The sequence below is a fragment of the Hyaena hyaena genome, unplaced genomic scaffold (assembly GCF_003009895.1).
Source record: "Hyaena hyaena isolate Hyena2069 unplaced genomic scaffold, ASM300989v1 scaffold_703, whole genome shotgun sequence".
In the NCBI taxonomy this organism is placed as follows: domain Eukaryota; kingdom Metazoa; phylum Chordata; class Mammalia; order Carnivora; family Hyaenidae; genus Hyaena; species Hyaena hyaena.
In genome coordinates, this window is record NW_024081335.1 from 55,018 (window position 1) to 77,231 (window position 22,214).

Sequence of the window (22,214 nt, forward strand, 5' to 3'; positions counted from 1 at the left end):
TGAATGAAGAGATGAATATATGTGTGAGCTGGTACATCCCATGGATTTCTAAAATGACCCCTGGCTAACCCTACTGCTTGCCTTTTTCATGCCTGGTTTGTTTTCAAAGATTTCTCGTAGGAACTACAGCAAGTGAACAAGGCCTTTCTTTCAATTGTTCATTCATGACAACAGCATTTTTTTTGTAACTCATGGGCATGAACTGTTAAGGCCTCTCAGAGGAAATTATTTTAATTACAGAAATCAGAACAGCTTAATTGTAAATGTGCAATGTGAGCACTTTACAAAAGAGATTACTTGCTTTTCTCTTTATTTCTTTCATTTCTCTTTAATAATTATTATAACTCACAGTAAAAATATTCCCAAGATTTCAGTATTCTGGCATATTTTTCTCATCTATTTAGAAGAAATACAAGATTAAGAAAATCTACGACGTTGATGTTTGAAGACTACACAACCATACCTTTTCCCACTACCAATTCACTGAACTAAGTTGTGATCATAGAGTCAATAGCTTCTGGACAGAAGAGCAGTAAGACATGAAGGGAACATCCGAGTGAAATAATGGTTGCTTCACTAACTATGGAAACAGTATAGATATCTATATCTACATATAGATAGATGATATAGATATAAATATTTTGGAAATCTGGAATACAAATGAAGAGTCATTAATCTTCAACAGATCTCATGCTACTACATCATCCAGGTGATAGCCAAGGGGATGCACGGCTTTTCAGCCTCTACTCAGTCATCAATCTTTCTGTTGTCTACAGCATCTTTCCACATGAATGTCCCAACACAAGGAGCTATGGATCTATTGGGTAGCCACATGTACTAAGTATTTAATTTTTTAAATAAATTCTAGAAGGACCTGTATCTAAAACCATCAGAAATTCAGGGCACTATTTACAATAATGTGGGAGAGGGTACAGAGATGGATATTATCCCTCCCCACTATTTAAACCATGACCAGAATGAAAGAAAAGATAAAAGTAATAAAACAGCAGTAATAGTGTGTTTTCAATGTCTGTCATATCCAAGTTGCAGCAGTACTTGCTCTGACAAATACTGAAGACAGAAGGGTTGCTCCTTCTTTGGGTACTAAGCTACAATCTCCAGTTGGAGGAGGTCCATCACATAGGAAAATGTTGTGAAAACTTTTAGGAATGTGTGTGGAACTCCACATGAACGTGGCAAAAGCTTAGTGTAGAGGTTCTGAAGAGGCTGAATGAAAAAAATCAAAAACTAAAAACAAAACAGATACACAACTGATTAGGTGCAAAGAGCTTCCTGGAGACACCATAAGTGGCAATGGGCAGGTTTTAGCAAGCGTTGAATGGCGTTAAGAGATGATTTCATGGGGAGAGGAAGTCATGATGGGTAAGAAACATGGTGGAGAAACTGTCCCATAAGCTTTCATGTGGGACAAGGCAGGAATACATTTACTGGAATAAAACTGGGCATTGGATTGGGATCAATCATACAGGGCTGCAAGGTGAATGCGTGATTGAAGACTTGTAGACTAGGCTGTTGACCCAGACCTGTCCATCTCTTATAGACAGGGATCTGGCATTCAAGTCTGTTCCCAGCAGACAGTAAAACAAAGCGCTTAGTAAAACATTGTCGACTATCGACAAGCAACATTACTGCTAGGATTTACGAGCAGGACAGTGACTTACATAAAATAGCATGTGATGATGATATGTTCTTAAGATGCCCCAAAGAAGGAAGAGGGCCTAAAGGCTTGGAAATCTGCAAGGAGTGGACAGCAGCCTGCACTTCAGGTGACCAAAGTTTAGATTTCAGCAGAAACTGAACAAATGGGAAGGGAGAGATATACATGGAAAGCACCATAAAAAGAAAATGGCCTCTAATGGGCTACAAAGTGATTGTGACTTGTTCTTAATAAATTGGTCTGTAGAGTTGCTGAGTTTGGAAACGGAAAGGCAACTGTAGATGCTGGAATGAAGACAGAGTCAAAATTTGAGGCTGCAGATAGATAGAAGTTACCTACAAAGTTTCTCTCCATTGGAAATACTCTGACATATCTGTAACCTCTCAAATAGATTTTACTCAGCAGTGAAAAGTGGAGAGAAAGATGACACTGTACGGCTAAAATCATGGGATGCTCACATTAAATTGCCTGCCCCTTGAAACCGAGTCAAAGCTGTGCTCAGAAAAACTGCTAACCTAATATTCTCTGCTCTCCTGAGGGAAGGGATTTTAAATCTCACAATAAATCAGTTTACATATTCTAAATTAATTTAATGAATGGAATTATAAAATAAGACCAAACTCAGCTCTCTAGCATGAAGGTATTATGAGCCTGGGGGGAAACAGCATGGGCTCAGAACATAGTGGCCGCCACAGAGCCAGCTTCTCGTGCCTGGTGATCTGACCTTCTATCTCATGAAGGGAAACGCAATAACAGATCAAAGTTTTCAGAGTGGTGATGAAAAGTATCAATTCCATAACAGCAGTCACTGAACAGGATCCCTCTTACGATAAGCTCTGCCTTGACAATGACAGGAGTTTTGGGACAATGAATGTCAACTGTCATCCTCCAGTACATCACCTTATGCGTCCAAATAGTAATTCACTAAAACTATAACTTCCCAGATTCTTTTAAGCATCATGTGCTAAAATGTTTTATAAGAAGTCTAATAGAGCTAATACTTAAGGGACTTTTACTTGAAAAGTACCGTCTTCACCAAAATCTTGTGGAAATACTCGCAAATCTGTTTGAACACAAATGAGTTACATGATTTTGAGTCATTTGATGGTGATGACCCACTTTTATGGATATTAAGACCCCTTTGTAAGAGCCAAAAGTTTCAGAGTCTCCTGTGATAATATTTAGATATTTATTTATTTTGTTTGCAATTGATGCTGACACCCACAGATAGCAGCCAATTCCTGCGTGAATTCTTCTCATCCATCCCCCCAGGGCAGGTGGAAAAGCACAGATTAATCCATCTCCAATGATTTACAATCTTTCTTATGCTCTGTATACTCATGGGCACTGGTAGTACCACATCTCTGAGGTCTGGCAAAAACAAATCTCTCAATAAAGTGTCTGTTATTTATGTCAGAATTCTGATCAGGGCCCAAAATGCATTATGCAAACACAGAATACTTCTCTATTTTCCTCACAACCGGAGAACTATGTCAACAATCAACCCCAAGAGTTTATAGACTTCCTGGTCTGAGTTCCTAAAATTCTTTGCCCTAAATACGAGGATAATTCATTAAAACTATATATTTGTGTTGTCTGATACATGAGCCACTAGCCACATGAGGCTCTTGAGCATAGGAAATACAGTTAGTCCAAACTAATGATTAGTTTGGGGTGATTAGATGGGCATCAAATTGAACCATCAATGTTCAACCCAAAACAAACTCAATCTAAACCTTCCTTAACTCCAGCCCAGTTCTGCCATCCAGAACACAGGGTCAGGCTGGTCATATCTTCAGGAATTGTAGAAATCCACATTTTACATTAATCCTCCTCATTTTAAAACATTACTTGAAATCTCAAGAAATGGTGCTAAATAAAACATGCCCATGGGTCAGTTAAGACCAAGGTTTACCAGTCTGCAATCTGGCTTAGATCCAAACTTTTGGCCCAACAGGAAAGATTGCCCAGGTACTTGTAATCAACATTTCCAGTCAGTCTCATTCCTGCCTCTGCTTATGATTATACCTTTTTTCCCTTTGTGAAAAACAAACAAACAAAAAAAAACCCAAAAAACAAAAAACACTGCTCTTAAGCTCTATGGAGTATATACAAACCAATCAGTAAATTTCAACAGTTAAATACATGGTAAGGAAATCATGGGACTCTCATGTTTCCTGGCATTCAGGGTATGAGAGGAGTTCAGATAAACGTGACATATACCTGGACACACACATCAACTCTTTAAAACACTTGTTTCTTTTTTGTAGCAACAATATCCAGGAGGTGACTATTTGTGACAGATCCCCAGATATATTGGTAGCAAACAAATTCATTAGGTTGCAAAATAATTCTTTAAGAAATAAGGGTAATTTTTAAGGAAATGCTATCAAAGTGGGGAAATCCTTCTGATGTAAAAATGAAAAAAGTAGAATCCAATATGAACCATCTCATATGGCAATTAACAATGTGTAATATAAAGTATATATTAGGGTTATAAAAAGACTAGAAACAAACTTTTGACACAGATCATCTTTTAACCCATCTTTGACACTGGTTGGGTAGTGAGAATTTAGGATTATCTTGTTTTCTTCTTTGTCTTTTCTGCGTTTTCTACTTTGTTTTGCTTTCTGGATGAGCACATATTGATTTTATAGTCAGAAAACATGAAAAATGCATAAAATTATTTTACTAACTACCTACAAAAAATAAATATCTAGGTGATTTAAGCTAGGGTCAAAATTTTATTTAAACTTTCTTGATAATTTGAAGGGGTGGAGGGGAAGTCCCTTTGGCTTGAGTGATTGATCAGATTATCTCATTTCCCCAGTGAATTTGGTCCTATAATAACAGCACAAGTAACCAAATATAAATTGACCAACATGGAGAGCTTGGATAGCCAGGAATTGTAAGTTTTACAATGTATTAAACAACTGGTATACCGCGCTATTCCTGGAAAAAAGCTATCACTTTAACTATAAAAAAAAAAAAAGAAAGAATCTGCACAAATAAAAAAGACTTTCAAACTGAATTCTCTCTGCCATCTTAGCCAAAATGTCAGAGTACTTTTTTCTCCATCCCACAATAGATATTTCCGATATTTTATGGAAATAATGTCATAAATATTTTATATAGTTATATTCTATACAGAAATGCAGCAGGATATCATAAGGTTTGTCTTTTCTATAAAATGTGTTATTGCAGGCATACTTAAATTCTCCTTGGCCCAGACTCTAATTTGAACAACAAAACCCTAAGAAGAAAGGAATGAGCACATCTGTAGAGTGATTGGTTCTCCGCTATTTTTAAAGCCCTATAAAATCTTGTATTTCTTACTAACCTCTGTCCATTTCCATTGAAATCCAGTAAAATAAATTTTGCCTTAAATCTAGATATAATTTTAGTAAGGAAATGTGTCGTTAGAAAACCAAGAGCAAATGAGGAAAGTTTTAACACCCGTTATTTATTTATTGATTGATTGATTCATTCATTTATGTTACTTATTTATCTATCAGGTTTTTTTAATGTTTATTTATTTTTGAGAGAGAGACAGAGCATGAGCAGGGGAAGGGGAGTGAGAGAGGGAGACACAGAATCCAGGGCAGGCTCCCTACACTGAGCTGTCAGCGTAGAGCCTGATCAGGGCTCAAACTCACAAACTGTGAGATCATGGCCTGAACCAAAGTCGGAGGCTTAACCGACTGAGCCACCCAGGTGCCTCAGCATCCATTATCTATAAACCAATATATTTCTTTATGGAGAGACTCATATTTATAACTACTATGAGAATAGTATGCAGCATAAGAGTTTTCATAATTAATACATTTATGAAAGTTTAAAATGTTGAATGACTTTCTGATTGCCAAATCCTGTACCAAATGAACACTGAAAACTTTCCCTTTCTGACTTCTTAGGATACTAAAAACTAAAGAGGATAAAATTCCCATGAAAATCCCATTATCTGCTGAGTATTAAATATGACATTGGCATTTTTGACATGCAGCACATTCCTGCAAGGGTAAAAATGAATTTTTAAAAATCTGTTTATGCCCACTGCTTAAGTGTCAACTCATGTTAACTTGGAATATCAATTGATTTGGACTACAGATTTACTTACATCTGAATGTCAAAGTCACCATTATCCCATTACTGACACTCTGAACTGTCCATTTTCATACTTGGCTATCCAATTTAGACACAAAACAATGTAGAGCTTTGACATTGTGTGGGGTGATGCTTTATTTTTTAAGCATCTGGGATTGATCCATTGTGTCTGTGCTGAATATCGCTCATCAAGATGAAGAGGTAAAATGCATACACATGAAGGGGAATAACCCCTGCCTGTAATCACAAAGATAACAATGGAGAAAATGTAACCCCATCTTTTATACAATCAGATATCTGTATGACCTAATGCCGCATTTTTAAAAATACCAACGCGTCATACTCTTTACAAAAGTCCTGCTTCACTGTGTCAGCATTATTAGTGCAATATATCTGTCAAGTTTTATTCAAATTCTTTTCCATGTGCATCTTGGCTCATAAACCTCCACAATGCACTGATATTGCCTCAGGGAATGTCCTTGTTACACTTGCTCCATGAAGGTGGGACAAGAAAAGAAAACTCCTCCAAATTTTTAGGTTCAGCGTACCCTATCACACAGCCCGCAGCGTCCAGCCAACACTCTGGGTATGTTTTTGCATGTGTAAGTAATTACAATATGACTATTGTTCAAATCTTGTTGCACAGAACCTTCCCACAGGAGAAGAATAAATACATTCACAGATACATATCCAAGAAAAGAGTCGGCGCTGACACCGGAATAAAGTGTCAGGTCCGTTTGTCTTTATGAAGCCATTTTAGAAGAAGCATTCTTTGAGTTGCAGCACTTTGCAGAGTTTTATCCTTGGGCCTTTTTTATTTGTGCTGTACCTTAATTGGCACATTTCACCACTGGATGTTCCCTATTAGTAACAAAGACATCTGGTTGTAGCACACGTTTTCCATGGCCCTAGAGTTCTAGGACTTGTGGGGCAAAGGCAGACAGTAGGATGTGCCAATCAAAACAGGTTTACAGGAGCCCATGATGGTGGCGAACACACAGAATGCACGCCAGGGGAAAGGGCTAGGCTAGAAGGCCACAAAAAGAGGTAAAGAGAAACTGCATATGGGGGGGAGAAAGTCCAGACACACCAACAAAATCAAGCCAAATAGGTTGTTTTGTATTCTTAGCATTGTTCTAGAACAAAACATCTCAGACTAACTTTCTGAGGCTCAAATGACCTAGACAGGATTTGGTTGGTTATGTGATTATTCCCAGTATGTTATGCCTTGATACCTAACCTGACGGAGTATAACTAAGATGTAGCTCATACCAAGGAACTCACCAGAAATGTTCAATAATATTCAAGGAAAAGTCTACTGATGCTGTCTTGGATGCTGGGTCAATGTGAAACTGCTATTAAGATTTTTAAAGTGCTTTCAGGTGTACTTACCTTGTTGCAAAACCATAACAGCCTGCTCATGAGCACCAGTCCATGGACCATGCTTGTTCTAGAACGCGTAGTGGCAGAAGAGTTAACGTCTCAACCAATTAAAACCAGGGTAGTCACACTGTTGCTTGCTACTTGTTTCTTAAGTTCTGTTCTCTTTACTTTCAGGACAATAAGCTTTTCTGGCTCTCATCATTTGTCTTCTTTCTCTGTATCCTCTTTATTTATTTATTATTATTTTTAATGTTTTTAATTTATTTTCCGAGAGAGACAGTGCAATCAGGGGAGGCATGGAGAGAGAGAGGGAGAGACAGAATCTGAAGACAGGCTCCAGGCTCTGAGCTGTCAGCACAGAGCCCGATGTGGGGTTTGAACCCACGAATCGTGAGATCATGACCTCAGCCGAAATCAGACGCTCAACCGACTGAGCCACCCAGGCGCCCCTCTCTGTATCCTCTTTAAATCTTTATACACTATGATATTTCATCTGACCCTATTCCCTTCTTTCTCTAGCCAAATGTTACCATACTTTGCTAACAATCAATGATATGGTGTTGATACTCAAACCAGTCAGCAGGCAGACAGCTGTTACTAAATGGGAACAAATTTTGTGACCGGAACTGTGCTTGATGCCGGGAGGCAACCTGAGAAGACACACCATCCATATACTGTGCTGGTGTGTTTGTCTCTCCTGGTGCATTCTCCACTCTGCTCCACCTGCTGACCCAGGTCTCATCACTGTTTATCTAGGCAATTGCAACAGTTTCCCATCACCGCAGCTGCTGTCAGTCTCCCAATCCAGATTATCATCCCCATGGACCACCTTTTTAAAGGTGTGATTTATCAGATCACATAATTGTCTCTTTAAAAAATTACTGTTCTCCCTTGCCTATCCCAAGTCCTTCACCTTCCTTAAGATAAACTATGACCCAAATAATATGGTTCAAATCTACCTCCTGGTTTCACCTCCAAACTACTATGACTTTTCATGATTTGTGCCTTTGAACCTGCTGGGCCATGGACAAGAAAGCCTTACAGCATTTCTCTCTCTGTAATACCTATTCATTCTTAAAGTCTATTACCTAATCTACAGTGCCTTTCCCAATTTCCCAAGACAAAGGGGAATGTGTATTTCCCTTGATTCACATAGTGTTCTATATAGATCTCTGCCTTTATCCTGATCATTTGCACCACAGTTGAACTTTTGGATAGTCTTAGATTTCCTCAAGGATAATGCTATTCATTATTATTTCCTGTTTCTTACGGAACAATGCCTGACACACAGTAAGTGCTCAGCATTCATTTGTCCATCAAAAAACCAGAATGCTTCTAGACCACAGAAAGTTGTTTTTTTTGTTGTTGTTGTTAATTATTCAGTCAAAACAGACATGCACCAAATTGTTAGTGAAATAATTTTTATTCAAGTGTTCAGTTTGGGCCTCCAGCTTATTAATCTCTTGCTATTCATTGCCTTGTACCTTATGCCTCAGGAACACCAGGTGCTTGCAGCTACCTGCACACATCATTTGGTTTTATACCTCTGTGCTTCTGCTCACTGTTGCTTCTGCTTAAAGCATCCTTCACCATGCTAGATGTCCTCACCATCTGCCCAATGCCCATGCATCCTTCAACTTGTGGTTCAGACTTTTATGCCCCTGAAAGTTTCTTGGCAAATAAGATTAAGCTAGATGCCTCTCCCTTCTGTTCCCAGAACATTTACTGCATAATTCTCTCAGTATACATTGTGTGTGTGTATGTGTGTATGTGTGTGTGTGTGTGTGTGTGTGTGTCTTTCCAATTAGTACTTGCAAATACATTAACTTGCGGGGTCTTGGTATCTCACAAACTTACCAATAGTACTTGACATAAAATACACAATGAACAAGTATAAAATAGCTTCATTTTTACAAGAGTCCACACTGGGATGAGAAGAATGTCGGCTTATTATAACTACCCACCTTGAACTACAGTGGAGAGAGAGAGTATACCTATTAGATACAGTATAGAAAGAACTGTGGTTCCCAAATTTTTCCTACTTATGTTATATTTAGACAGAGTTAAGAAACTCGTTAACTTCTTTCAAAATGAATAAAACTTCACAACCAAATTCAATGGCAAGAAAGGGACTCATTTTAATGGAATTAGATAGTATAATTTTAAAATAAAGTAGCCTAACTCAGGCATACATATTAGAAACAGACATAAGCTACAAAAGGAACAGAGAGAAAGAATAGACAAATAGCTTTTAATGCATTGGATATAAGTGGCTTCATTTTCCTCAATTTCTACCCTTTTCTTATCTCAACTATTTTTCAAAATCATACAACTAAGCTACGTATTTTTCAAGAGAACTTAAAATCAGTAAGATATTTTAATTGTCTTAATCAAAATCACCAAAGTGTTTAATCAAATCAAACAGACAGTTTCTGTTAATTCTCTAAACACATCTGTAGAATCCCACATGCTATACTTGAGGGAAATTTTTTTTTCTTCTTCTGACAGTGGGATTTCCTTATATTATTGTGACTTTCAGAGCTTATCACAGCACATCGACCATGGTAAAATTCATACATTTTCAATGAATTACATTAATAAGCTATTTTCATTGTTATGACTCCTAGTACTAATATCATTTTGTTACTATTTTTATCATGATATTATTTATTTAATGACTGCAAAGTACTTTCTAAATATAATGCCCACACCACCATCATAAACAGCAAGCATGTGTTATTTATGCTGACTTAAAAGTTGTAAACATAGAAGCATTATTGATCATTTCAAAAGGCTTATCTATTCTTCCTAACAACATATTATTGAAATGACTTACACTGAATAATCATCAATTACAGAAGAGAAAACACTAATCAAAGAAGAGGTATAAAAAGTTTTCATTCACCTAAGACCTTTTTGTGGTCCTTTTCATTATGGATGACTCCCTAAAAATTAACTCCAATTAAAAGATCACCATAAAAGGAATGATACAAGTGAGTCGGGTGATAGCTACAACAGGTGGTCTTACTTTATATCTTAAATTCTTTCCCCAAAGCAAACTGCTAAATAGAATACCACTTCTCTTGTAAATTATATCCATGGTAAAATTCTTTAGAATGGTTTTCCATTGTGATCAGAGAACGCTCTCAATGGATGTATTTCATAGCCTTCATTTCATCAAATTTGATGATAAATTTTTTCATAGTCCACCAACCACATTTATTGAAAATTGGCTCTGTTTATTGCTTTCTAGGCATTGCATTGCGAATGCAAAGCTATTTACTCAGGTGGATGAACCATCTAAGAGGCTCTTCATGCAAAAACAACAGTAGCAGACATAGGCAGGTGTCTACTGATAAAAATATTCTGGTCTTACTAGAGACTAAAAGCCAAACTTTCTTTTCAAAGTCATGACCCACAAGAAAGAAGAATTTTAGGTAGGTGAATGGATGGATGGATGGATGGACAGACAGACAGACAGACAAGAGATACACAACAGTATTTGGCAAAGGTGCAAGTTCTCTGGATCTCAGTTCTAATATCTACCCAACTGTCTGGAATGAATCACTGGAATGACTTCCATAACTGATGCAGTTGTAATGACATAATTTACAGCTTTTACTCATAGAAGTCACTTTGATTAAAGCAGAAAGACAGCCATCAGGTTAGACCAGTGAAGACAGGAGAGTCATTTCCACATTTGCCAAATAGGTGAAGATGGGTCTAAGCAGACAACCCATTAACACTTCTTTAATGGAGCCCTCTGTGTGTTTCACAGTGTGTCACAAGCTGGCATCTGTGTTTCCACTCCCTAATGGGAGTGGTGTTTTAATAAAGGAACAATGCTAAGAAATAGTCTAGATTCTTTCTTTCCAGGCTACTGCATTATCAAAATTTGCTTTTAACTTCAGTTTAGAGCTTTGCCTTCTAAGCCTACCTGATATCATTGCACAAGATGGAGCATGGAAAGTGAATGGTTAACAAATCTACAAACAGCAGTAAGTCTGATAAACTACTGGGGGCAGCTCAGGGATTTGATCATATCTGCACAGATGAAGAGAATCAGAGATGAACAATGGCAAACTCTTTCCCCATTTGAATCTCTTTCATTAAAATGGTCTGAAATCTACCCCCAACTGCACATGTTGTCTAGAGCTTAAGAAACAGTATGTTATCCAATAACTTTAGAAATCCCTGTATAACCCACCTTTATAATAGCTCCAAACCTAACCCCAAAGGAAATGACCATCTAATGTTTGTGTTTCTAATTTTTAAATATCTTCTCCGGAGTTTTGTCACATATATCTTTATTCTGCAATAATGTATTCCTTTGTTTTACATTATTTGAACTTTATATTAATTGTATGTATTCTTTGGTAATGTTTTTCTCTCAAAATGAGGTTTCTGCAATTCATCCATGAGTGTGGTTATAGTTCACTTATTTTCAATGCTCCATGGGATTTCATGGTGTGACGAGATCACCATGTATGTCAATGGACATTTGTGAGTTTTCAAATTTTCATGTTATTGTAACCAATGTTGCTGCGAACATTCTTCGTCATATCTGCCTGCACACACATGCATATATATATACCAGTTCCACTTCTGGGGTAGAACTGCCATGTTAGGATATGCCGTTTTTCAACGATACAGGTATTTTCAAATTGTCATCCAAAGTGAACACATCCATTTATACTTCCACCAGTAAAGTATGAAAGCTACCAAATCTCTGTATTTTGTCAACACTCAGCACTCTCAAAATTAGTCACTCACACAGGAACTGAACCCTGGCTAACTGACCACAGATATTCACTCTAGGATCATTGAACACTTCTTAGAACCAGATTTCCAGTTAGTTACTTAAAATTAACTTGCTCCTTTCAGTGCTGAGAAAAAGACAAGGCTTTTGTCTGTAATATGGCAAAGCTAGGTTTAAACAATAATTGTGTTGATGCCTCCAAATTATTCCTCCATTTTTCTGGTGCGAAAATTCCCTATAATATCATGTCAAAACATTAGTGTCAAATGGCTGTGTTTTGCCAAAGAGATAAATTTTACAGTCAAAACAATTAATTAGAAGCTATTAATGACATCTTCCAAGATTTGAGAAGCAACTGAAAGAGAAGTGAGAAACAGAAGGAAAAAAAGTATTCTACAAACCAAGATGCAGGAGGTAACCTAGTTTGTTGATCTCCATTTGCGAATATCGTGTTGAATTCCTTACCTCTTTTGCAATCATTTCACCAACTCTAAATCCCTCAAGTAACGGGCCACAGGGACGCCCCAGATTTATGAAGGACTTAAACCTCCAACACCATTCTTGCTTTGCCTCTTAAAATATTTAACCCTTGTAATATTTTATTCTTATTACAAAAAATAGTTTGGGTGCTGAAAATTATCAGCATGCCAATAGTCCTGGTAGATATATTTTTGGTTTTGTTAGGTACAGACCATCTGGTAACCATTAGGTGAGAAAGGTCTTTGGTAATATACTTAAATCCCTGAGTCATAAATTATTTTAGAAAAAAAAAAAAGGTTCAGCTTCTTTTAAACCATCTCTCTCTCTCTCTCTCTCTCTCTCTCTCTTTCTCTCTCTCTCTCTTTCTACAAGGTAGTACCCATATGTCAACATGGGATTTATGATTTGAGTAGATTAGGGCTAATGAAATTCAGGCCAGACAAGCGAGTATCTGCACAGAACAATCTACATTCCATGGTTACATGATCACAAACTACATCACAAATCCACAGCAGTTGCTCAGCAAATGAATGCTGATCATGAAAAGATCAGGAGACGCAAGATTGCAGTGTTAAAGAGTATATCCCTCATCATGTCCAGAAAAAAATTAAAAGTCATATTCCATTGCTGGTTGTTCCATGATGTCAGCCTCCATGTCATGAAGAGTAGTAGATTAGATTTTGACCTACAAAGACCTCAGACTGAGATAGTCAGGGAATGATAAAAGAGAGATGCCATCTCCGGGCAGATGTTAATGTTATCTTCTGAGAACTTGGAAAGAATCAGCAGCAGTCTCCCCGATACCTTTTAGATACTTTGCTAGAAAACATTCCCTCATCGTACCAGGACATCCCCAGGCCAAAATATATGCATCTAAACGTTATTCACACTCAGCCAGAAGCAAGTAAACAATCAAGAACATTGCATAGATCAATCCAAGCTTTGAATTTCTTACCTTGCGTTTCTTAAAAGCTGGCTGTGTATTTCAATCTCCAGCAAAAGCAAAGGCTTCGATTTGAAGCCTTTGTGACTAAAAGTATCTTTTTTTTAAAAAAATTAACTGCTTAAGAATATATGGGATACATAATTATTTTTTGTACTTGTATATATTTTACAGACTTTCTCAGGTGATCATATTTCTTCTTGCTATTCCACCTGGCTAGTTTCTTATTAATCCATTTTTGGGGCTCAGTTCCTTTGCTATTGTTCCAAAATATTGTTGATTTTCAATTAAAAAAAACACATCATTTTAAACATCAGAGTTATATACCTTTTACATTATTAAGCCTTATGTAATTAATCTTTTTCGAGGCTTCTTGAAAATACTCTTTCCATATGCTCAAATACTCTCAATAGGAATAGGTCATTTAAAAATGGATTGCTATTAAATTTATAAATAGTGCCATGGAGAAACATTTTTTACAGGTATACACAGTCTTTACACCAAGATGTAAATACTGAGGACATCAAGGTGGAGAAAAAAGAAACATGGCAGTTTAGTACCAATAGTTATGAGAAATATGGGGCTCTATGACACAGCCCTGCACTAAGAAAGTAGTGTTTGGCATTAATCTTTGTACAAATATGACCTTTTTGAGTGACATAATACCAGATTCCCATTATGTGCTGTTTTTACTTTACGTCTTAGAGTAATCATCTTTCAGTTTATTTGTTGGACTGACCTCATAAATGGGCAAGCCCATCTCCTAGGGACGGTTGAATGTCGAGGAAGAATTTAAACAAAGGCACAGGAAATAGTCAATGTTTAAAGAAAGCAGTGGAGAAAGACCCCTGGCATTAAAGGTTTAGAGACATTCTCAAGGAAGGGCGCCATGTGTATTCGTGATTTATCTTGCTCATAAGCCCCATGCGATATGCAGCATTGAATTACAAAGCTAATGGATAACAAAAGGAATTCCCTGCCAGGGCCTATACTTTGTATTCATTTTTCTTCCCTAATCCAGTTCTACAGGTGTTAGTGAAGGGTTCTTCCTCCACTACTGAGGAATTTGGCCACTTTTACAAGTGATAAAGAAGAAGAAATGCCAGAAGCCAGTGTCTGAACAGCAGCTTGTCTCTACTTGCAAACCTCATGAAGACTATCACCTTGTGACTTCCTAGAGGATTATAACCTCCGGATGGACTGTTTCATGACTATTTATCATTCTTAAAACTCTCTTCAGGAGTGCCAAGTGGTCTTGGTTACCAGACACCTGTTTCTGCACCATTCCCGATAAAAGCTCCTCTGCTATATCACAGATTAATATTAACACTATGTTCCAAACATGGAATGGATTGAAATCTTATCTCCTCTTATACAAAGCAAAATAAATAAATAAATAAATAAATAAATAATGAATGAATGAATGAATGAATGAATGAATAAAACAGAATTAAACCTTTACATTTATCTGATTACTCTAAGAGTAAGGACCACTGTAAGAGAAACTTCACCTTGAAAAAATTTTTTTTTAGAACAGTGGTTTGAAAAACAGAGCAGAAGAGAAAGACCAATTAGAAAGACAGCAGATTTTCAATTACCTTGGACACTCGGTTTGCAACTTCTCTGCCCACAGTTAGGCCCTGGACAAATGTCCGGGCAGCAATGAAGGCACGGGTGACCTGAATTTTCAATTTCCGGGGTACATCTCCAAACGGCTTCAACTGGTCTGTGTATTTGCTCACACATTCCAGGTAGTCCTCGCTGAAGTGATACTGTGGGTTTATCAGCTGAAACATCCGTTCCAGGAGCCGAGCCCAGAAGTCATTGAGCATCTCCTCCAGGTTTACATTGCCCCCGGTGTAGTATCTTTTCAGCTCCGTGAAAAGATCCTGGAACACTTCCGAATTCTGCATGTACAGCATTCCGTACGTCCGTACGAACATATCATTTAGTGACTTTTCTGCATTCTCCAGGAGCTCTCGGAAAAATTCTGCAAATAAACCAAGAAAACAGTCATGATTAGTAAGATCCAGAATGCTCAAAGCATACAAAAATTTAATCTGTGATTAAGGCATCAATGAATTGATGATAGTATTTTAAGTAACATCTGCCCTACATCTGATCTTCTACCAGTCAAAGGAAACAGAAGACCACATGATTTCTATTTGAAAGAACATCGATTAACATTAGGAGATACCATTTATTACTCCTCCAAAGTAGCTGGCTTCATTTTTCATTTATTGTTAAGTTTTAGAAAATCCTAATTTGATATAAACTCAAATCAAAGTATGTTGCAAAGTACTTCATTAACATAATAACAAAAGCATACTGATAAAAACTTTTGCTCCAGCCTATTTATAAATCTGTTCTAACACTAAATTCAATTAAATTGCTGTTATTTGGAATACTTCATAAATGGGATATTTACATTAATGTAATATTTTGGAGTCTCTGTAGTTGCTATATATAGCAATCAATTATCAGTGTTCAGAGATTCATAATGCAATTAAATTCACTTAATACCAAAGCTATAATGAACATAATTTAGTTTGCCATAATGAGTCAAAAAGTTATGAAGTACTTTGCAGTACCATTATAAATATAAATATAAAATGATATAAATATATCATTTTATAGAACTTGAATAAAATATGGGCTGTTGGGCTTTCTGCCTAAAAAGTCCTAAATGAAAAAAAGTACACCAAGAAATGTACTCTGCTATCCTGCAGCAGAACATGAATAGGCTGCAAAAAATAAGAAATTAACATGCCCGGGTACTGTTAGTCTCTTTAGGCCTCATGTTAGGCTTCCTCAAGACACACTTCATGTATGGGGGGCCCTTATCTGTTTGCACAAGTGAGCCTGGGTAGAGTAAACTCAAGGGTTATCCCACTCGCAGAATGTGAATTAGGGTGGGAAAAAAGGCTAAGAAGAGATAATGGCTCTGAGTTTATGAATCCAAGTTCCCAAGATCTGAGGGATTCTGTTTTACCTCTCAGAGTTCTCGTTATTCTCTGATAGTATGCCCCCTTCTTAGCTAATGCAAGTGCAAGTCAAGTCCAGGATGCCTCAAGGAATCCAAGAAGGAAGGCAAACAAGAACATACAAATTAGCTTCCTTTTTTCTGGAACTCTGGCGTGTTTTTCTCCTGAGACACAGAAGGAAAAATGTCACACATCTCTCTCCAGTGTCCTTGGAAATTACACCTTATTCCTGCTTTATTAGAAGACCTTGGTATTAAATTCTGAATAATGTTAACATTGAACTACTGCTTAATCTTTAAATAGTGCCTGCAATGATAATGATATTTTTTACTTGGTTTCAAATAAAACCAAAGCAACAAACCTTAAAAAGGACTCTAGTCACATGTTTACCTTCTTACTATGAAACGATATACTTTCTTAAATACGGAAATTCTGTGGTGACAGGAGCAGCAATAAATGAGGGATTTCCTAAGTCATGGTTTACAAATCCTGTGTGATCTTACACAAGCCACCAAATGTTTCTTACCTTAATCAAAATGTTTATGCATGCTGTGTCTATGTTATTTTGGATTTTACGAAATCAAGAACAGTTCAGAAGTTTTCAGAAATACTAGTTACCCAGTTTGTCCTAAAATGGAAACTATATTGTATTCTCAATGTTAATACTAAATTATAAAACTATCATAATAAAATCTTTCCTTCTCAAAACCAAGAATGGAAAGAGCTTGGCCTTGTTGATATAGCAGCAGGGTGGAAGGTGTTATAGCTTGTGAACGAAACTAGAAAAGAATGGAAAAATCACTGAATTGAAAAATACGAATATAATGAGACTGGAAAGTGGATTCTAATCATGAGCTCAGGACAGCCTATTCATTTATCTTCTTTTTGAGGTCAATTATTTTGTTGGACTCAGGAATTAAAGCTTAATTTATTGAATACAGAGTAGTGCCTTCAGCAATGAATAGTTAGTAATCAATAGTGTGGTCTGGATTTTCAAAGAGCTTAAAAAAAAGGAAAAAAAAATCTTCTCATTCTCATTGCTCTGCAAAGACTTGAGGTAGAAATCTTCTCGATGGGGATAAAATTTTTATTTTTTTGCTTTTACTGAAAGTGACATTCCTTAGGCTCTTCCCTTCTTGATATGGAGAATAGAAAGGTACACTGGATTTACGCCTGCGTTGAGGCTGAATGGTTAAAAACAAACCGCTCACTTACCGTGTCATGTGATTTGCTTCTATATGCCTAAATTAGTATTTATAATTGAATAATGAAATCAAGTCCTCATATTTCAATGCATAGGGCTCCATAAACATTTCATTCGGTTCCTAGCTTAAATCCTAAGAGTATGTCTTTGTCTTAAAAGTTTGCTATTAGCTTCACTGGTCCTCAAAAGTCAAGTTATTATTCCCTGTTCAAAATCATTACATGGTTTAGTGATCTCATAGTCAAAGTTAATATTTGGTATTGAAAGATGCTAATGTATCAGGCAATTATGACAAATGTTGCTACCTTAAGGCACATTGATCTTAGATCTTATGAAAGATGGGGATCCGAGGTACTGAGGCAAAACTAATGTCCTCCAAAAATAAGTACACTCATTTCATTTTTAGCCTGCCCATGGACTTAGACTTCCACCTTTTGAAGGTTGACTCTTTGAACAAAGTATTTTATGCTTCGCTGAAAATTGTTTCTCACCAAGCCAAACAAGATGGAGTTTTGGAAGACAGTTATCAGACCCACTTTGCTGACAAAGTATTATGCCCAAACAGCACAGAGAATGAAATTGCAGAACAATGTAAGGAAAAACAGCGTCCATCCAACCTTTGTTTCCTCAGTGAGGGCAAACCTCACACTGGCTGAGGCCTTCTGTCAACAAAAATTTTCATCTGCAAGAAACAGTTTGGTAGAAAAAAATGTTTTTGCTTTTTTTTTTTTCCCTCTTCCCCATTCACAAAATACACATCAAAGGTTGTTGCTTAGGGCTCAGTTATACTTCATAGATGCACAAAAGCACTTTTTACCAGCCAGCATTAGCCTCTGGAAGGATCTTATTCATCTAGAAGGGAGATCTGGATACAGACATCTGTTTGCTGCCAGGCAGATTGCTTCAAGTGGGGGAACAATCTTGTAGATAAAAACCACCACTATTCCAAAGGCAAAAAGAAAGTCTGCACACTGCCTGATCACTTGGAGAGGCCTCTTAAGGGGCAAAAATCAACTCTGAGGAGCCAAAAGCTGCCCTAAGGATATCCGAGAAAGGCTTCAAATGAAGCCTCCAAATGAATGGATCAAAATGTAAGGTGCATCCAGGGCTGGAGGGAGGGACCAGTCGGAGGGAAAAGGCAGACGAGAGGCTCTCTACGAATCCGCAGTCCACCGAAACAGCAAAAGCTTTGCCCAAATCAAGCTGGAAAAGTCTCGTTAATGCATCTACAGGCAAACTGTACATAGGGACTGGATTAGGTGCTGAACGGTATTTACCTAGAAACTGTAGCATTTTCCTACTCTCATGCTTTCCAAAATACTTCTCATTGAAAGCTTATTTAAAATGAGTGCTTCAAGATGGTGGTGTAAATTCCTGTGATCACAAAGCCCAGTGAATGTGGCAAGCTTTGGTCCGTAGTCAGTGGACATCATATCTGTACATGGTCACAGATAACACCTGTCCTGGCAGGGGAAGCCAGTATCCTAAATTTGCCTCTTTAATCCCACATGTTAAGTGTATTTCTCTACTAATCTCTGTCTTTCTACCCTTCCCTCCACAAAAGCAGGTTAAATCCAGAGCAGAGACCAAGGTCTGGTTGAGGCCTCAGAGGAGCTGTGGTGGAGGGTAAAATGGTTTGATAACACTGATATACAGTAAGGGTTATGATTCACAGATACAGTAATATTACCACCCTGCCCCCCGCCCCATACTTTTTTCAAGGATAAGTCAATATGGATACCCTTCCTCATTCTGCATAATCTGTTAGCCTTCAGGTGCAGCTTATGAGATGATCTCTCCTTTCAAAAGTCTCCGTCCTTACATAATAACCAGCCAGATATGACCACCAGGAAGATACTGCATTGATGAGGAGCATTTGTGGAGGAACACCGTTTACTCTCTTCTATGTTAGACTCTGAGGGTGAGAATACATGATCCCTAAACGGCCTATCTCTTCCCACTCTCCAGGGGATGAGGCTCTGAGAGAAGAGATAAGCACTGCTGTTGCTCAGAGAGTGCTTGGCACATGAAGTGTCATCCTTGGCCAGGTGTAGCTTTACTGGAAGGGACAGCTGGAGGCTAGTCCTCTGTATCAGGGGTCTCAGTCTTAGTATTGTTGACATTGTGAGCTGCTCAATCTTTGTCATTGTGGGTCTGTCCTGTGCACCCTAGGATATTAAGTAGCATCCCTGGCCCCATGTACTAGATGCAAAATGCACATCCTTTCCCCAGTACTGACAACCAAAAGTGTCTCCAGATATCATCGAAAGTCCCTTAGGGGAGACAAAATCACTCTTAATCCATCCATTGAGAGTTACCTTTCTACTGATAAATTTCAGAGGCCTAAAAACAGGAACAATGAGACAAAACACTGAGAGAAAAGACCCGCACACTGCAGAGCCTGGGTGGCTCAGTCGATTAAGTGACCGAATCTTGATCTCAGCTCAGGTCATGATCTCAGTTTTGTGAGTTCGAGGCCCACATCAGACACTGCTGACAGTGTGGAGCCTGCCTGGGATTTTCTCTCTCCTCTCTCTCTTCCTCTTCCCCACTCGTGCTTTCCCACATACTCTCTCTCTCAACATAAATACACTCGTGCTTTCCCACACACTCTCTCTCTCAACATAAATAAACATTAAAAGAATTTTTTTAAAAAGACCAGCACATTTATAGAAAGAAAGCTCTGCAACTTATTTCTGAGATAAACTCAAGGAGCCATGTTTTCTGTGAAAGGGCTGAAATACACATTATATTCATGGATAAGATGGTTGGTGGCCAATATTACTAGTTCCATGTATGGTGTCCGTCATGTGGCAGGGCCTTAAAAGGTGGTGTACAGTGAGTGTATACATAGATAGATAGATGAACATGAACATGCAATGAAATGCCCTTTGACTCTATCTGGTCTGGGATTCTCTTTGCTAGTGATAACTTCATGGCCCCACCTCACAGGGAGAAAGATGCTACAGTTCATTGTAGAGCAGGAGGTAACTGATACAGCCTCCTGACATCCTTCAATCTCTTGTACAGTAAATACATACTTAAACATTCATATTCTCCCATGCTCCAAGGCCCTGTGCATTTATAGCTAGAAGGCCTCATGGCCCCTGTCCAGTAAGACTGTCTTACCAGACCCTCAATTCCTCTCTGGACAGCCCTATTTGTCCTGAGCTATTCTTTGCTTGGCTTTATTACTGCCTTTCCTGCTGCTGGCCCTGCGGGGCCTTGACCTCATGGCTATGATGTCCCGAGCCGACCGCATTCACACTCATAGGCAATGCCCAGTGAACTTACTTCACTGCAAAGTGAAGTGCTTACCTCACCTTAGCAGTTTTTCCTAAACATCAGTTGTGTTTCTCTGTAAGAAACAGAAACCCTCAGTATACATTTTTAAAATTGATGAGGTTGAAAAATTATATAAAATTATTTTCAAAATAACAGTTTATTCAAAAAGGGGGAAATAATAATCTTTATTACGAGACAATGTTGCTGTCAGCAAAAATTCTTTCATGATTTATGACTTCCTTATCTCTTAATTCATACTCTCTCTTGCTGTGTGTATATATGTATGTTTCTATAGATTAAATTTATTATATTTTAATAAGCACTATGAGTTGCTCAGTCCATTCATCTCATGAATTAATAGCCTATATAATTTCAAAGTGATTCTAATAATAGTAATCTACATCTTTCCTGTTTGAGGGATCATGTAACCAAATTTCTTTCACTCAAGAGCTCCCCACCCTGAAGCAAACTGATTTAAAATGCAATCAATATGGTAACACAACATCTTCATCATTCCCATTTGTCTCTGTTACAGTTTCAGAGGAAAGTCAAGATACCAAACTTCAGTGAAGAGGACAAATGGATTTGAAACAATGGATGATGGTAATTTCAAGCACAGCGAGACAGAGGACCTGAACAGTTGCCTGATGTATAATGGGCATCACACAAAACGTCAGGCATGGTTATTATGGGCTTTACAGGCTCGATATTAGTATACTGAGTTTGCAGATGAGAAAACGGAGGCTCAGAAATAAGCAGAAATCAGTTGCCCTAGACCACTGAACAAGCATGCAACCCAGAGCTCCAAGCCAATAAGGCTTTGTAGTTTTACCTAAGTCAAATTTTCACACTGTGATTTGAAAATTAATGAGAAGTATCATAAACTCCTAGGACACTGGGTAAAACCATATGTAAATATGCAAAGTGCATTCTAAAGTCAAATCTAAATTATTTATTGCAAATAATTTTCAGGTGTGATTACTTTCTCCACTAATACTCATTAGTTCATGCAGATAACAGACTGGAGGGCATTCTGATATCCCTCAGTTTGGTATAGCTTCCTCAAAGAAGTGGCTTCCACTAGAAAAAGTCAGTCACAGATCCTGGGATTATAGCTACAGTACACAGAACAGTGGCACACAAAAGGAGGCTAAAATTACTTGACTACAGATATGCCTCATTTTATGCTCACATATATTGTATATGGCTACAGATATGCCTCATTATATGCTCACATATATTGTATATGACTACAGATACGCCTCATTTTGCTCACATATATTGTATACATTGTTTTAAAATATGTGTGCATTATCAACAAGTACACATATCTGTGAACACCTTCACCTATACGTTTAAATGTCTGACTAAAATCAAGTCAAATACCCAATGCC

At 37.6% G+C, this 22,214-nt stretch overlaps 1 protein-coding gene across 1 annotated transcript in view; it reads right to left on the minus strand.

Annotated features, from left to right (window-relative positions):
- Positions 1–7,174: 7,174 nt before the first annotated feature.
- The window catches only part of LOC120220520 (glypican-6-like), a gene marked incomplete at its 3' end in the record, with an annotated part of 566,313 nt that continues 551,273 nt past the window's right edge, over positions 7,175–22,214 (minus strand). Inside the window, exons 3-4 of the mRNA XM_039217650.1 lie at positions 14,946–15,337; positions 7,175–7,232 (exon numbers count right to left, since the gene is read on the minus strand). Coding sequence (XP_039073581.1) covers positions 7,175–7,232; positions 14,946–15,337 — 450 coding nt within the window. The remainder of the gene's footprint in view (positions 7,233–14,945; positions 15,338–22,214) is intronic.